The sequence below is a fragment of the Muntiacus reevesi genome, chromosome 2, assembly GCF_963930625.1.
Source record: "Muntiacus reevesi chromosome 2, mMunRee1.1, whole genome shotgun sequence".
Lineage (NCBI taxonomy): Eukaryota > Metazoa > Chordata > Mammalia > Artiodactyla > Cervidae > Muntiacus > Muntiacus reevesi.
In genome coordinates this window covers 17,935,568-17,948,736 of record NC_089250.1, presented here as the reverse complement: position 1 = coordinate 17,948,736, position 13,169 = coordinate 17,935,568, and the positions used below count along the sequence as shown (strand labels likewise).

The 13,169-nt window shown below is 49.8% G+C and overlaps 2 protein-coding genes across 2 annotated transcripts in view; one reads left to right on the top strand and one right to left on the bottom strand.

Annotated features, from left to right (window-relative positions):
* Nucleotides 1–2,912: 2,912 nt before the first annotated feature.
* On the bottom strand, nt 2,913–10,957 carry LOC136159156 (endogenous retrovirus group V member 1 Env polyprotein-like). Its single transcript, XM_065921030.1, has 2 exons — nt 10,867–10,957; nt 2,913–6,492 (listed from the first exon to the last, which is right to left on the bottom strand). Exon 2 carries the CDS (start codon nt 6,270–6,272, stop codon nt 5,214–5,216), a length of 1,059 nt encoding a protein of 352 aa, XP_065777102.1. The 5' UTR covers nt 6,273–6,492; nt 10,867–10,957; the 3' UTR covers nt 2,913–5,213.
* Nucleotides 10,958–11,085: 128 nt separating this feature from the next.
* CCNY (cyclin Y) overlaps nt 11,086–13,169 on the top strand; it is a 104,383-nt gene continuing 102,299 nt past the window's right edge. Inside the window, exon 1 of the mRNA XM_065921029.1 lies at nt 11,086–11,600. Coding sequence (XP_065777101.1) covers nt 11,447–11,600 — 154 coding nt within the window. The 5' untranslated portion in view covers nt 11,086–11,446. The remainder of the gene's footprint in view (nt 11,601–13,169) is intronic.

The window sequence follows — 13,169 nt, the reverse complement described above, 5'->3', positions numbered from 1 at the left end:
TTGTACGGTAGTGAAATGTTTATTAAGGAAAGCACTAATCTGTTGAGCTGGGGAAAAAATTCCCCAAACCATTGGGGAACAACAGGTCTAACAGATAATTACCATTTGGGGGTGTATATTGAACTGTCTACAGGGCACTAGGAGTCTGAGAGAAGTGAGGAGGTGACATATGCCTGAGAAGCGTCATGACCTAGTTATGACACACACGGGACATTATTACAGGGTGTGGGCTGCACGTGGGAAGGGGGTGGTCAGAGAGAGGTGTGCCCTTTATCTTGGGCAAGAACCACTGCAGCCACCCTGTTGGTGGCTGGTGGGCTGGCAGGGATGTCCAAAGGCGGCTGGTGGAGGCACGGTGTGCAAGCCAGGCCAGGGGTGCTGGGGATGGAGGGTGAGCTGGGAGGCAGATGAAACGGTTGTCGGGAAGCCTAGTCAGGGCTCACCATTAGAGATCAAAGCCACGGTTAGGGAATCCAGAGTGACCTGAACAGAAGGTACTGAGGCTGGGACTAAATAAGTCACTGATAGTTAACGGGCTCCCCAGGTGGCACAGTGGTAAAGGAATCCACCTGCCAAAGCGGGAGATGCGGGTTTGACCCCTGGGTCGGGAAGATCCCCTGGAGTAGGAAATGGCAACCCGCTCCATATTCTTGCCTGGAAGATTCCGTGGGCAGAGGAGCCTGGCGGGCTATAGTCCATGGACTCGCAGAGTTGGACATGACTGAACGCAGTGCCCTGATAGTTAGAACGGCAGAGGTGTGTGAGGACATCTCACATAATGAAGTGATGCTTGCCCATCTTTTTTTTTTAACTTTCCCATCTTGAAATGGGAAAAGTGCTGCTGTCCTTTGTTTGCTCCACATCCTGGCCCCTTTGTGAAGTCGGCTGTGTTGTCATTTCTGGGTCATGGTGAGGAAACTGGGCGGTGAGCCTGAAGTTCCTTCAGTCACATCATGTCAGGAGCTGAACTGGGACTGGAATTCCCTGCCCTGGAGCTTTCTGCTACCAGGTGAGCCTTGGTCCTGTTATTTTCCAGTGCTAACCATCTTCTCCCTAGAAAAAGATTTTGTTTCTGATAAATGTGTTATGTCTTAGTGGGCTGTGAAGCCTGGAGGTAGCTTATGCAACAAACTCAGTCAAAATTGCAGGTTAGTACCCTGGTCTCCTCAGCAACGTTAGGAGGGGGCCTGGAATTAAGGGGACTTGGCTTTTGAAAAGTCTTTTTTAGAGACACTAGGTTTTTGGTGGCTGGCTCTGAGACTTCTATTCAGTACAGATTCTATACTAACCAATAATCCTTGGCTGGACTAATGATTTCTATCTAGGTGAAGGTACTCATCTGTTTTACAGGCAAATGAACCAATGGCTTTTGCATGTACATTTAATACTTCAGTGAATATTTCAGAAAATCACTAAAATGTAAGACTACTGAGATTGCTTATGTTATTTAAGGCTTTTAAAAAATTAACTGGATTGGTAGGGAATGAATCTTGGCCACATTTTCAACAGTAAGTTCCCTTATTCACTAGTTATATCTTTAAACCTGAGTTACCACTCGTTGGTTACAAACAGTTCAAGGCATTAAAGTATTCTAGAATGTCCTGCAAACAACTGCAGCTTAGGATATATACCAACAATCAATCACAAGGTGGAGTGGGCTCCCTTACTTCCTAACTCACCTCAATTGTTCTGAGGATAAATGAATCACTTTACGTTGGTCCAGGTCAAGTTGCTGTCAGAGTCTATACTTCCCTCGTAGCTGGTTACCATCACATTTTCCAGGGGCCTATTTTGGAGGGGGAGGGGTCACTGGAAAATAAAGTGACAGGAGAGCACTGCTGGCACAACAGAGGGTCTTGGTTATCCCACAGCAGCCTTATAAACATCAGCGACTGACAAGGAACCTGGCCACCAGGTGGTCGGAGCAGATACACTCTGAGCAGGCGTTTAGCCTGAGCTTGGGGCCATTTTCCTTCTTTTGACCAAAGGTCCACGTCCTGGGTTAACTTGGCTCACTGTTTTCTGTCTTCTAAGAGGTGATTCAGGGAGTTGTGTAAATTATGTAATTTGCACACTGTTGTGTAATTACGGCTCCCTGATTCAGATGAGGTGGTTTCTTTTTATAAAGAGATATTTATAAATTGTTTGAGCTGACAGCGATATTGCTCGTTTTCAATATTGTGATTCCTTTCAAAATTCTGCTTAAAAAAACCCAGCTTCCATAGCTAAAAAGTTTGAAGAGCACTGACTAAGCTATCCCCCCAAGTTTCATATTTACTTCTCTACAACAACCAAAACCTTCAGCAGCGATTATGGAGATAAAGGAAAAAAAAAAAAAAATTGCCAAGTACTTCTGTCTGCTCAGAGAGCAGGATGGGGTTAGCTGATCCAGCTGGAAGCTTTCTAAGGCTGAGTGTTCAAATACAGGGTCTCAGGCTGCACTGCTTACCTCCCCTCGCCCACTCCAGCCCCACACCTGGGCCAGGTCCATGTGAGAAAGTGCCCCTGCATTCAGACTTCCAAGGGCTACATCACAGCAGATGCTGGGGCCAAAGGCATGGGTTTTTCCTGAATAATGCTTCTCAACCTTGCTGCCTTTGGTCTGGAGGGCTGAGTTCCACAGAAATAACAAGGCTCCCCTCTCTTCAAGTCTAGAACTAGTCCTAAGCAGTCACTCCCAAACCACTTCAAAAAGAGGAAAGGAGAGAAGCAAGGCTCATTAGAATGGGTCTCTTTCCCACTCGAAACATCTGCAGAATCCTCTCTCATTATTCCAATCTGCTTTCCTGAGCTCCTCCTGTTCAGTGATTCCTGGAGATGGGGCAGGAGGGTGGGGTAGAGGTGGCTGAGAGGGTATCTTGCAGATAAGATCTCCACTTTGGCCATTTCTCAGTAGTGTGACCTGCCACAGATTTAATGATCAGAATTAGTGTCTTTATTTGTAAAATGGAGGATAAAAGCATAGGCTTGGTTGTTAAAAACAAAACACAACACCTTAATATCCAGCAGGTGTTCAATAAATGACAACTTTCATCATATTGGCACTGTTTCTCTGTACTGTGACCTTCCACAGGTTTAATGATCAGGAGCTTCTGCGGGCTTTCCTGGAACTCTCACCACGTGTCAAACAGGAGTCATTTCTGTCTTGAGGATTTTCATGTGTGTGTGTTTTGGTGGGAGGGGGTTGGCACTCTGGAAAATTACTGACGAGGCCTTCGTACTTATCTTTCCTTTCCAGGCCTGCTAACCCAAAATCACATCCTGAATAAGCCCCGCAGATGCATTGCTAAGGGGAATGGCAGGAACATTAAAGGAGGTGGGATGGGGGTGGGAAGTGCAGAAAAGTCCCTGTAGATGAGTAGCTGTCCATTCTTGGGCAACAGTCTGTGGCCACCTTGCCCCCTGGTCGTGTCTAAATGCTCCCCCAGGTGGTGTTCTCAGTTGACACTGCCATTCTGTTCTGCCAATGACTCTTCAGCACAGAAAGTGTGCAGAAGTCATGCTGTCTCCTATGTGCCATCCTGTGTCTCCTTGTAAGCCCTTCAGCCCACATCATTAATGTAAATATTTTAACTGTTATGATTAAATAAAAAGTTCATGTGTCTGCATGGACATGCTGCACACATATGGTCGAATGACTGTAAGCTTCTTTTCACACAGCACCCAAATCACAAAGCAGCAATTGGAACAGATCACACAGTAACCATGCACTGCAGCCCTGAAAATCTGAATATTCACTGACTTGCAGTTACATCCCAGTCAAACTTGCCTGGGAAGCAAAAGAGTCGGAACTGCCTTAATAAAGAGAAATACTTTCATCCTGTCGCTGCCTCCCCACCTCTATGGGGCTGCAGTTCTTTAGAACTTTCCTTCCTCATCTTGGCATTAGCACTTGGCTGTCATTTATCTTCCCAGTGCTACTGCCCTGGGCCCTTGGACTCTTTAATCAATAGAAATTGACAAGAGGCCAGATGAGAATTTCCAAGGTTTTACAGGGGCTCACACTGCAGCTCAAGGGAACAAAGGCAAGAATCAGGTGTCCTTGCCCACCTGCTCCTTCACAAAGAGCTCCCTGGGTCCTTAGATGGGGTGACGGTGGGAATGGATCTGCAGTCCAGGCAGGGGGCATGGCTCAGGTGGTCTGTCCATCCTCCTTGGCAGTGCCATATGCATGAATTGTGCAAGTTTTTTGCTTTCTGCATTAGCACTTCAAAATGGCATACTGCCGACTACCGCCACCAGGAAGGGTGTGTAGTGGTCAACATCGCCCTACTGCACAGGCGTGAGGTTGTCTTTAATCACTTGTGGTTAACTTATGGCCTTCAGCACCATGTTTAAGGAAGCATCACCCCTTGGTCAGTCTAAGGATGCCAGCTTCCTGTTTTTCAAGGAGGCACTGTCCTGGGGCAAGTGTCCTGGCAGATGACCCAAGATCCCAGCTGATCTCATTTTCCTTTGAGGGATTTTACACCCTTTGTTCTTAAGGGTCAAGGAGCCGAACGTCTCTTCTTCTGGAGCTTCTTTCTGCTTGAGACCCTAGACTAGCCGAGAAGTGTAGAAGTCCCTTGCTGACTGTTTCAAAGACCTATAGGGACCAGGGTCACCTTCTAGGAATGTGTTTAAATCCTTGAGCCATCAGGAGCCTCACTTGGAACTGTTGAAGCATGGAAGACACAAATCTAACTAAAGATTAAACAGGCAGGCTCTGAATAACAAAAGAACTACCACCACTAGAGGGCCCAGGAGAGGCAGAAACCAAGGAATGTAACAAGATGAAACCTTTGACTGTGTCCCATATAGTTTGTGCAGTGGGGCAGCTGAACCCATGTAGCCATTTAACTTGTTCATAAATTTCCTGAGTATTTACTTCAACTTCCTCTGAGTTGTTGATGCATGTTCTACAAGTTTTGTTAATCACTGCACAGACACCCCCTTGTTCATCCAGAAGATGACCTAGGGTTATTGTTGAACACAACATTGGCTAAGGATCTGGGGACTCTTGGAGACCCCTTAAAGGCATCACCAGTTGTTGTTGTTGTTGTTGTTTTTGGCTGCACTAGGCATATCTTGCAGGATCTTAGTTCCCTGACCAGGGATTGAACCCACACCTTTGGCATGTGGAGTGAAAGCATGGAGTCCTGACCACTGGACCACCAGAGAATTCCCATCACCGTTTTTTGAGACCAGGTTTTCAATGGCCTGTGTGAGGTTTCTTAAGATTGTTTCATGATAGGTGAAGCTCCCCAAGGGGCAGCCAGACCTATGGCCACCCCAGTTCCTGCCAGGACTAGTCTGAGTGCCCAGTTATGTCTGCTTTGAGAGGTGGCACTACTGTATGCAGTGGTGCTTAGTCCTTCAGCGCTCAGTCGGCCCAAAGTGCATTCTCCTCGGAAGTGAACATTGTCTAAGCAGGGGTAGGCCAGTGCTCGGAGAGGCCAGGAGAAGGAGGAATTGGGGCTCCCTTCAAAGGGTAGTTTATTCTGTGGTGGACCACAGAGGAATAGATAGCCGGCAGGGGTGCAAGCTTGGCGGGGTGAAGTAGAATTAAACCATTGACGTAAAAGGGCACCCCAGCGAGGGGCATTACTGCATCTAGGGGACAAAGGCCCTCCGTCTAGTGGTCCCCCATCTAGTTCTGAGTTTTCCTCTATTTCCTCCTCATCGCTGAAGGCAGAGGGGGTCTGATAGGTGAGCCTCCAGGCTGGGGCTGCTGTTCCTTTCCAGTGTGTACAAGATGTGTTGGGCTGGGTGCCTGGGGAGAGCAGAGATGGGTCCACACACCAGTGAGTCTGGTTAGGAGTGCAGGAGGAGCTTAACGTGGAAAATGACATTGGATAAATAGACAGTGAGCTTCCCCCATCAGTAAGGCAGGCATCTGTCTGGCAGGGGCAACAGGGTTTTCCTTGCCCTGTGCAGAGAAAGGGCCGCTTGATCCAGAGACCCGTTTGATTCCAAGGGTCTGTAAGTTCTACACACCCCATTTCCTCATGATCTTCAAGATTCACTATTAGAAGCGGCGTGTTCCTAACTGGTTCAAAAGTCAGGGTGAGATTAACATCCTCATCTACAGGCACAATCTGGAGCTGAGGAACCCCCTCTTGTGGGTGGGGATGACAGGTCCAACAATTGGAGAGATTATTTCCTGAGGCCAAAATGCTGGAGAAGTTGACAACTGTGTTCCCTCTCCAGGCTCCCCTCTCCTCGTTGTTTTGTCCCCAACCCCTCCTTAGGAGAAGGGCCAGGAGAAGGGTCCATGTTTCCCATCCTGTCATTGGTTCTGGTCTTCTAGACTCCGAGGGTCCAAAAAAGCTGCTTATCCGGTGGGGGTGGCTGAGCAAACCAGGGATATGTGAGCAAAAATGCAATGACGAAATTAGCAACCGGAAGTCCAGCCTAGTAAATCACTTTTTACTCATCTCTTAGTGCTGCTTGTCTTCTGCATAAGCATCACAGGTCTTCAACTGGCGCACACGTGTGTTCTTCCGTTGTAGCCTGTGGGGTTTTTGGAGGCAAAAGATTTAATCTAGTTAAATGTACCTAACTTGGTATTCCTTGTAGTTCACTGGCAGTGAGGGTAGCTAAAATTACTCCATAGAGGCCCTTCCATCTTGGTAGCTGATCTTCAGGGGATCCCTCCTTCCAAGTTTTAAGAACTTGGTCCCCAAACTTAACTCATAAAGAAGCTGCCCCCTCTGCTGTAGCCCTAGTGGGCGCTGGTGGTACCTTGTTGGCACTCGCCAAGGCTGCTTCGTGAACCTGTTCCAGGCTAACAGTACACTGTAGCCACTGGCTCAGTTCCTCACACTGGTGGTTAAGGGCGGGCCTCTGCTAGGTCACGTCAAATGGGCTAATCTTCAGGATACCCTGGGGGCTGTGTGCACCCTGAAGAGTGCAAAAGGAACCAGGACTCATGAGTCTCTTGGCAAAGTTTTGTTAAGGTTTTCTTTAAAGTATGGCTCATTTTTTTCCTACTTTTTCCTGAAGATTGGAGGTGCTAAGAGGTGTGCAGATTATAGCTAATCCCCAAGGTGTTTGTTAGGCCTTCCTTTGCTATGAAGGAGGGCCCATTATGGCTCTGGAGGGGTTTTAGAAGTCCAACCCAAGCAACTGTCTCCTTTAAGAGAGACTCACAGACTTCAGTGGCCTTTTCAGATTGAATGGGGAAGGCTTCCACCCATCCTGTAAAAGTATTGATGGACACAGAAAGATACTTTTATCCTGACTGTGGGGGCATCTGCGTGAAGTTCAGTTGCCAGTCTTCTCCCAGGTCTGTCCACCGGTGTTGAACTGGCTTGAGTAATGAACCAGGGACTGCATGGGCTTGCAGATTATTAAGGGGATACAAAACACAAGCAAGGGTCACTTGTTTTATTGCTCCTTTAAGCCCCTTTCCTGAAAAAGGCCTTAGTATCAAGTCCCATAGTGCACTCCTCCCATAGGTGGTGGCATCATATGAACCCTAATGAGCCTTCATTGTTAGGCTCCAAGGATAAGAAACTTGTCATCCTTTCTATACCAGCTTGTTCTAGCTTTCTTATAGCCCCATTTTTCAGCATCCTCTTGTTCCTGTGGGGAACACTGGGGAAGGCAGGCCAGTTTAGGGTGGGGAGACAGTAATTAGGGCCGTAATTTGGTCATGCTCTGCAACTGCACTGTGTGTTTAGGGACTTGATCAGCTTTGTTCTTTCTTTGGGGTATAAAGGATGGCCCTTACAGGGAATTACTGCCGCCTGGGTCAGGAACTGCACTGCTTCTAAAAGATCTAAGATTAAATCTTCATGTTTTGTGGCAGAATTTCTAGCAGTTAACATTCCTGTCTCTCTCCAAATGGCAGCATGAGCATGTACATATCACATGGAGTCCATATTTAGAATCAGTAAAAATATTTTTCTGGGCTGAAGTCTGAGGTGGTGGGGCCCTGGCTCCGATGATTTTATATAAGCCAACTACGTGTGCTGCGCTTAGTCTCAGAGTCGTGTCCGACCCACGATGACCACACGGACTGTAGCCCGCCAGGCTCCTCTGTCCACGGGGATATCTAGGCAAGAAGACTAGAGTGGGTTGCCTTGCCTTCCTCCAGGGGATCTTCCCAGCCCAGGGATTGAACCCAGGTCTACAGCATTGCAGGTGGATTCTATACCATCTAAGCCACCAGAGAAGCCTTAACTGTAGCAGCCTGCCATCTGGATTCCCATCTCTATAAACTACTCCCATCAATGAACCATTCAGCCTTAGGGTTGTCATGGGGTTCACCCAGAAGACTGGATCTGACAGAGTAAGTTTGCTTTACTGTCTCTGTACACTTATGCAATAAATTTCCATTTTCAACAGCTGGGAGAAGTGTTGGGTTTAAGGCTTGGCACACCTTTAAAGTAATATCAGGAGTGTCTATTAGAAGAGCCTGGTATTTTGCTAACCTCCCTCTGGTTCACCAATGGTATCCTCTGGCTTCTAACACAGACTGCACCTGATGAAGGGTCAATTCATCTAGATGTTGTCCCAGGGTGAGCCTGCAAGCCTCACTGACCAGTAGGGCCATGCTGCTAACACCTGAAAGCAGCTGGGGCATCCCAAGGCTACTGAGTAGCACTGTTTTGAAAAGTAAGCCACTGACCGTTGATCTGCTCCCAATTTTGGGGTCAGGACTCCTAGTGCTATCCCTGCCCTCTCATGGATAGGGTGAAGGGTTTGTCTAAATTTGGAAGCCCCAGTGATGGTGCTTTGCTCAACTCAGTCTTTAGAGTCTCAAAGTGCTACTGATGCTCCCTACTCCACTGAAGGGGTTCCCTTTCTCCCTTCAGAGCTTCATATATAAGGCCACACTTGGAATCCAGATATGGCAGAACCCAGACATTCCGAGAAAGCCTCGGAGTTGTCTCTTTGTGGCTGGAGGTGGTAATGCACGAACTGCTGTTTTCTGATCTATGGCCAGGGGGTCAAAACAAACCCTAAACATTGAGCCTGTTGTAAAAGCTCAGGCTTTGTTGAGGAGACTTTATATCCCCTTTCTGCCAGGAAACTTGGGACCTTAACACCATTCTGATCTGAATCTTGCCTTATCTCACAACTTACTGATGGTCGGACATGAGCTCCAACAAACTCTGGGAGACAGTGAAGGTCAGGGGAGCCTGGTGCGCTGCAGTCCATGGGACGCAGTCGGACACAATTTAGTGACAGAACAACAGTTAACAGGTCATCAGCATACTGGAACACAGCGCTCCACACTACAGGCTGACTTCCACCAGTTCTTTTGCTAATGCATTTCCGAAGAGATGGGGGCTCTCCAGAAAGCCCCAGCGAAGCACTGTCCAAGTGCTTCCAGGGTATCAAGTTCCTTCCGTTCAAAGGCAGAAAGGTATGAGTCTGAATGAAGGAGGATAAAGAAAAATGCATCTTTGAGGTCTAGGAGAGAGAAGTACTGAGCACCCCCTGGTATTTAGGTGAGTTGGGTGTATGTATGTATGGGTTAGGCACCAATGGGTGAATTGGGTGGATGACCCATAAGTCTTGTACAAACGGAGGCCAAACGGTATCCCTGTGAGGCTTTTTGGATAGGAGAATTCAAGTGCTGTAATAGGACTGACTGGGCTCAGTGGGCCTGTGTTTTAGGAATTTGGTGAGGAGAGCAGCAGTTCGATCTGCGACCCCTCCTCCCTGCCAAGGTCTCAGGCTTTAAAAGATAGTGCCTCTACCAGGGGTATTTTCCCACAGGCTTGACCTCTATTTCCATCTGGGGAACAAACTTTGCCTTTCCTGGTACCGATATAGTTCCAGAAAATAGGATCCCCCTGTTCCCTAATTTCCTGGGGAATATTTTCATGACCAATGGGTGGGGCATCTGGGGCTACTAACAAATGCATTCTCTGTTCTAATTCTCCGTCTTCTTGGATCTAAGAGTATACTAGCTTGGTTCTAAGAGTATACTAGCTCCCAGTTTATTTAGCAAATCTCTTCTGAGGAGGGAAAGAGGTCACTCAGGCATATACAAAAAAGAATGAGTGATGAGATGACACCAGCTGCAAAGTCACAGGTAAAGGGGAGGGGGTGTAAATCGTCTTATGTTTGGCCGCCCATCATCCCCCGTTAGTACAGTCGCGGATAAAGACGCGGGTGGGCTGGGGACGGCACAGCCGGGCCAAGTCAGAACAAGGACACCTACCCCTTATCCCAATAAACGGCAACAATACACTTCAGACACGGAGCTTTTAAAATACGGACTAACAAAAAGACACAGGGAGAAGCACAAGTTTAAAAGAGAATAAACTCGTCCAGAATTAGACAAGATCATGTTTACAGTGCCTCTGGCAAGCTGTACACACACTGCGGATGCCGAGTATTTGCTCCCTTTTGTTACCAGTTAGCGCCTGCGTCGACACGTCGCGTTTCTGGGCCTCAGTTTCCTCGTAAGGAGAACGGGGTCACACCAGGTTCTACCCGCTAAAGCATTCTGTCCCCGGTCTCAGGATACCTTCCCGGGCCATTTGGAAGGGGGGGGGAAAGGGTTGTTTCAGCTGCCTTATATTTTCTTTCCGAGGGGCGAGGGGGCAGCGCTGCAGTGTGTGTGTGTGTGTGGGGGGGGGGTTAGGATGGGGACCACCCTGCAAAGTTCCCGCACCCACAGCCGACTGCGTGGTGGGGTGAACAGGAGAGCCTGGCGCACCTGACGATAAACCTGCGGGGAGCGCGGCGCCGCCCCGGCCCAAGGTGCATTCTGGGCAGACGACGGGTGGCTCAGGACGGGAGAGCGCCCCAACCCTGCCCATTAACTCTAACTTCTGAGAGTTTAAAGGAGGAAAAAAAAAAAAATCCCCTCCCTCCACCCCGACTCCCCTCCTCCGCTGCCAGCGGCCCAGGCGCCGCACGCACCTCTCTTCCCTGCGCCGGTTCCTCGCGACACCACTACACCTCCGGCGCGCACGCGGGAGGCCGCCCCCTCCTCCGCATCCGCTTCCAGGGCAGAGGGCGGGGCGAGGCCGGTGGGCGGGGCGCGGAGGGCGCGGAGGGCGCGGAGGGCGGGGCGGCTCGCGAGTGGGCGGGGCGCGGAGGGCGGGGCCCGGCCCCAGCGTTCCCCTGGCCGCCCACGCCCGGGCCAAGCGCCGCGCCTACTTGCCGCCCGCGTTCTCGTCGCCCACGGCCGCTCGCGTCCCCGCCGCCTGCTTTCGCCCCCGCGTCTCCGCATCCCGAACGGCCGCGCCCCCTGAACCGGAACCGCTTGCGGCCGCCGGCGCAGAGCCGGGCCGATCGGGAAGCGGAGGCGGTTGCGCGGCGCCCGCCATGGCGGCGGCGGGGTGAGCCGGGCCGGGCGGCCGCAGTCGCGCGGGCGCGGGCGCTCCTCCGCCGCGGACAGGCCGCCGGGCCGGGCGAGGGGAGCCGGGCCGCCCATGGCGAGGCCGCGCCGCCGCCGCCGCTGCTGACCCGGGGCCGCGCCGGGGCCGGGGCGCCAGCCATGGGGAACACCGCCTCGTGCTGCGTGTCGTCCAGCCCCAAGCTCCGCAGGAATGCCCACTCGCGGCTGGAGTCCTGCCGGCCCGACGCCGACCTGAGTCGCGAGGACACGGGCTGCAACCTGCAGCACATCAGCGACCGGGAGAACATCGACGGTGAGGCGGGCTGGCGGGGGCTCTGATTACTCCGACGCCCCGCGCCGCCTGCGCGCGCGCCCCGCACCCCGCGCCCCGCCCGGCGGCCGTTGCTCTCGGCCCGTTACCGCGAGCGGACCGGGGTCTTCGCCCCGGAGAGCGGGCCGGGGCGGGGTCCAGGCCGGGCTCCGGGTGTCTGTCCGGCGGAGCTGCCTGTCGAGTTGCGCGCGGGAAGGGTGAGCCTGTCTGTTTCCCGAGAGGCGAAGGAGATGGGGACCCTGGGCACGGCCGAGGACTGAATGCCTGGGTCGGCTCCCCGGAAACTCGCGAATTGAGCCCACTTGCTGGCCCTGACCCCATTTCGTTAAAAAAAAAAACAAAAACACGGCCCTCCTCGCAAAATAGCAACAACAAAAAGGATTTTGGGTGGGGGAATGTTGAGAGATTGCAGTCAAATAACGTCACCTGAATTCTTTAACATTTTTTTCTTTACAGTATTATCGCAGTGATTTGCAGACAGCTTTGGAATAAGTCCCCTTGTTTTTGCTTGAGGTTGAATTACAGTCCTGTGAATTTCTGATTGATTTCAATGACTTCTGGACTAGGATTTGTAAAGGAAGTTAAAGGACTGATCGCTGCACCTAGTAATGATTGTTTATTGGTCTTACAGTATTTTATTGGTACTGTTTTATCAATAAGCTTATGTGATTTAATATCTAATAGGTGGGTAGTTTATGCATCATACAGTTTATGTAATTTTCAGCTTAATTTTGAAATTGGAAATATATTTTTATGAAATCTTGACTTTTTTTTAAACCACCGATTCTTTTCACAGTTGATGTGGTTGAACTAATTTGAACAAAATTTCTTGTGTGAATGAATTGGCACAACTCTGTCATAATTCATTCTTGTCACTTTTAGGATGGTGCATTCCATCTAGTATGCAAAGCCAAATTTAAACTCTACCACGGGGAAGAATTTTTTCATTGTTTGGCGTCATTTAATTTCTTGTAAATAGTAAATTCATCTTTTTAGAACAACTTTATTAAATGGGTACTATATGTAAAGAGAGACTAATAAAATATCTGGTCTGTAGTAGACAATAAGTTAGGGTTCAGTATGACATTTCTAGTGGTGTTATTTTAGACTTCCTTTATGTTAACCTGGGCATCCCTGGTTGTCTGGGTGCTACGTCGCTTCAGTCGTGTCTCTTTGTGACCCCATGGAGTGTAGCCAGCCAGGCTCCTCTGTCCGTGGGATTGTCCAGGCAAGAATACTGGAATGGGTTACCATTTCCTTCTCCTGGAGCAAACCCGCATTTCTTAAGTCTTCTGCATTGGCCTGCGGGTTCTTTACCACTAACTAGCGCAACCTGGGAAGCCCTTCCTGGTAGCCCGGTGGTAAAGAATCCCTGGGTGGGGAAGATCCCCTGGAGAAGGAAATGACAGCTCACTCCAGTATTCTTGCCTGGGAAATCCCATGGACAGAGGAGCATAGTGGGCTATAGTCCATGGGATCAAAAAGAGTGGGACATGAATGACGCGACTTAGCACACATGCACAGCAGAAATATATTAAGTCCCACTTGTCT

What these genes read in the sequence shown, in the direction of transcription:
- LOC136159156 (XM_065921030.1), bottom strand. Translation starts at nt 6,272, where the DNA reads ATGACAGGATGGGAAACATGGACCCTTCTCCTGGCCCTTCTCCTAAGG.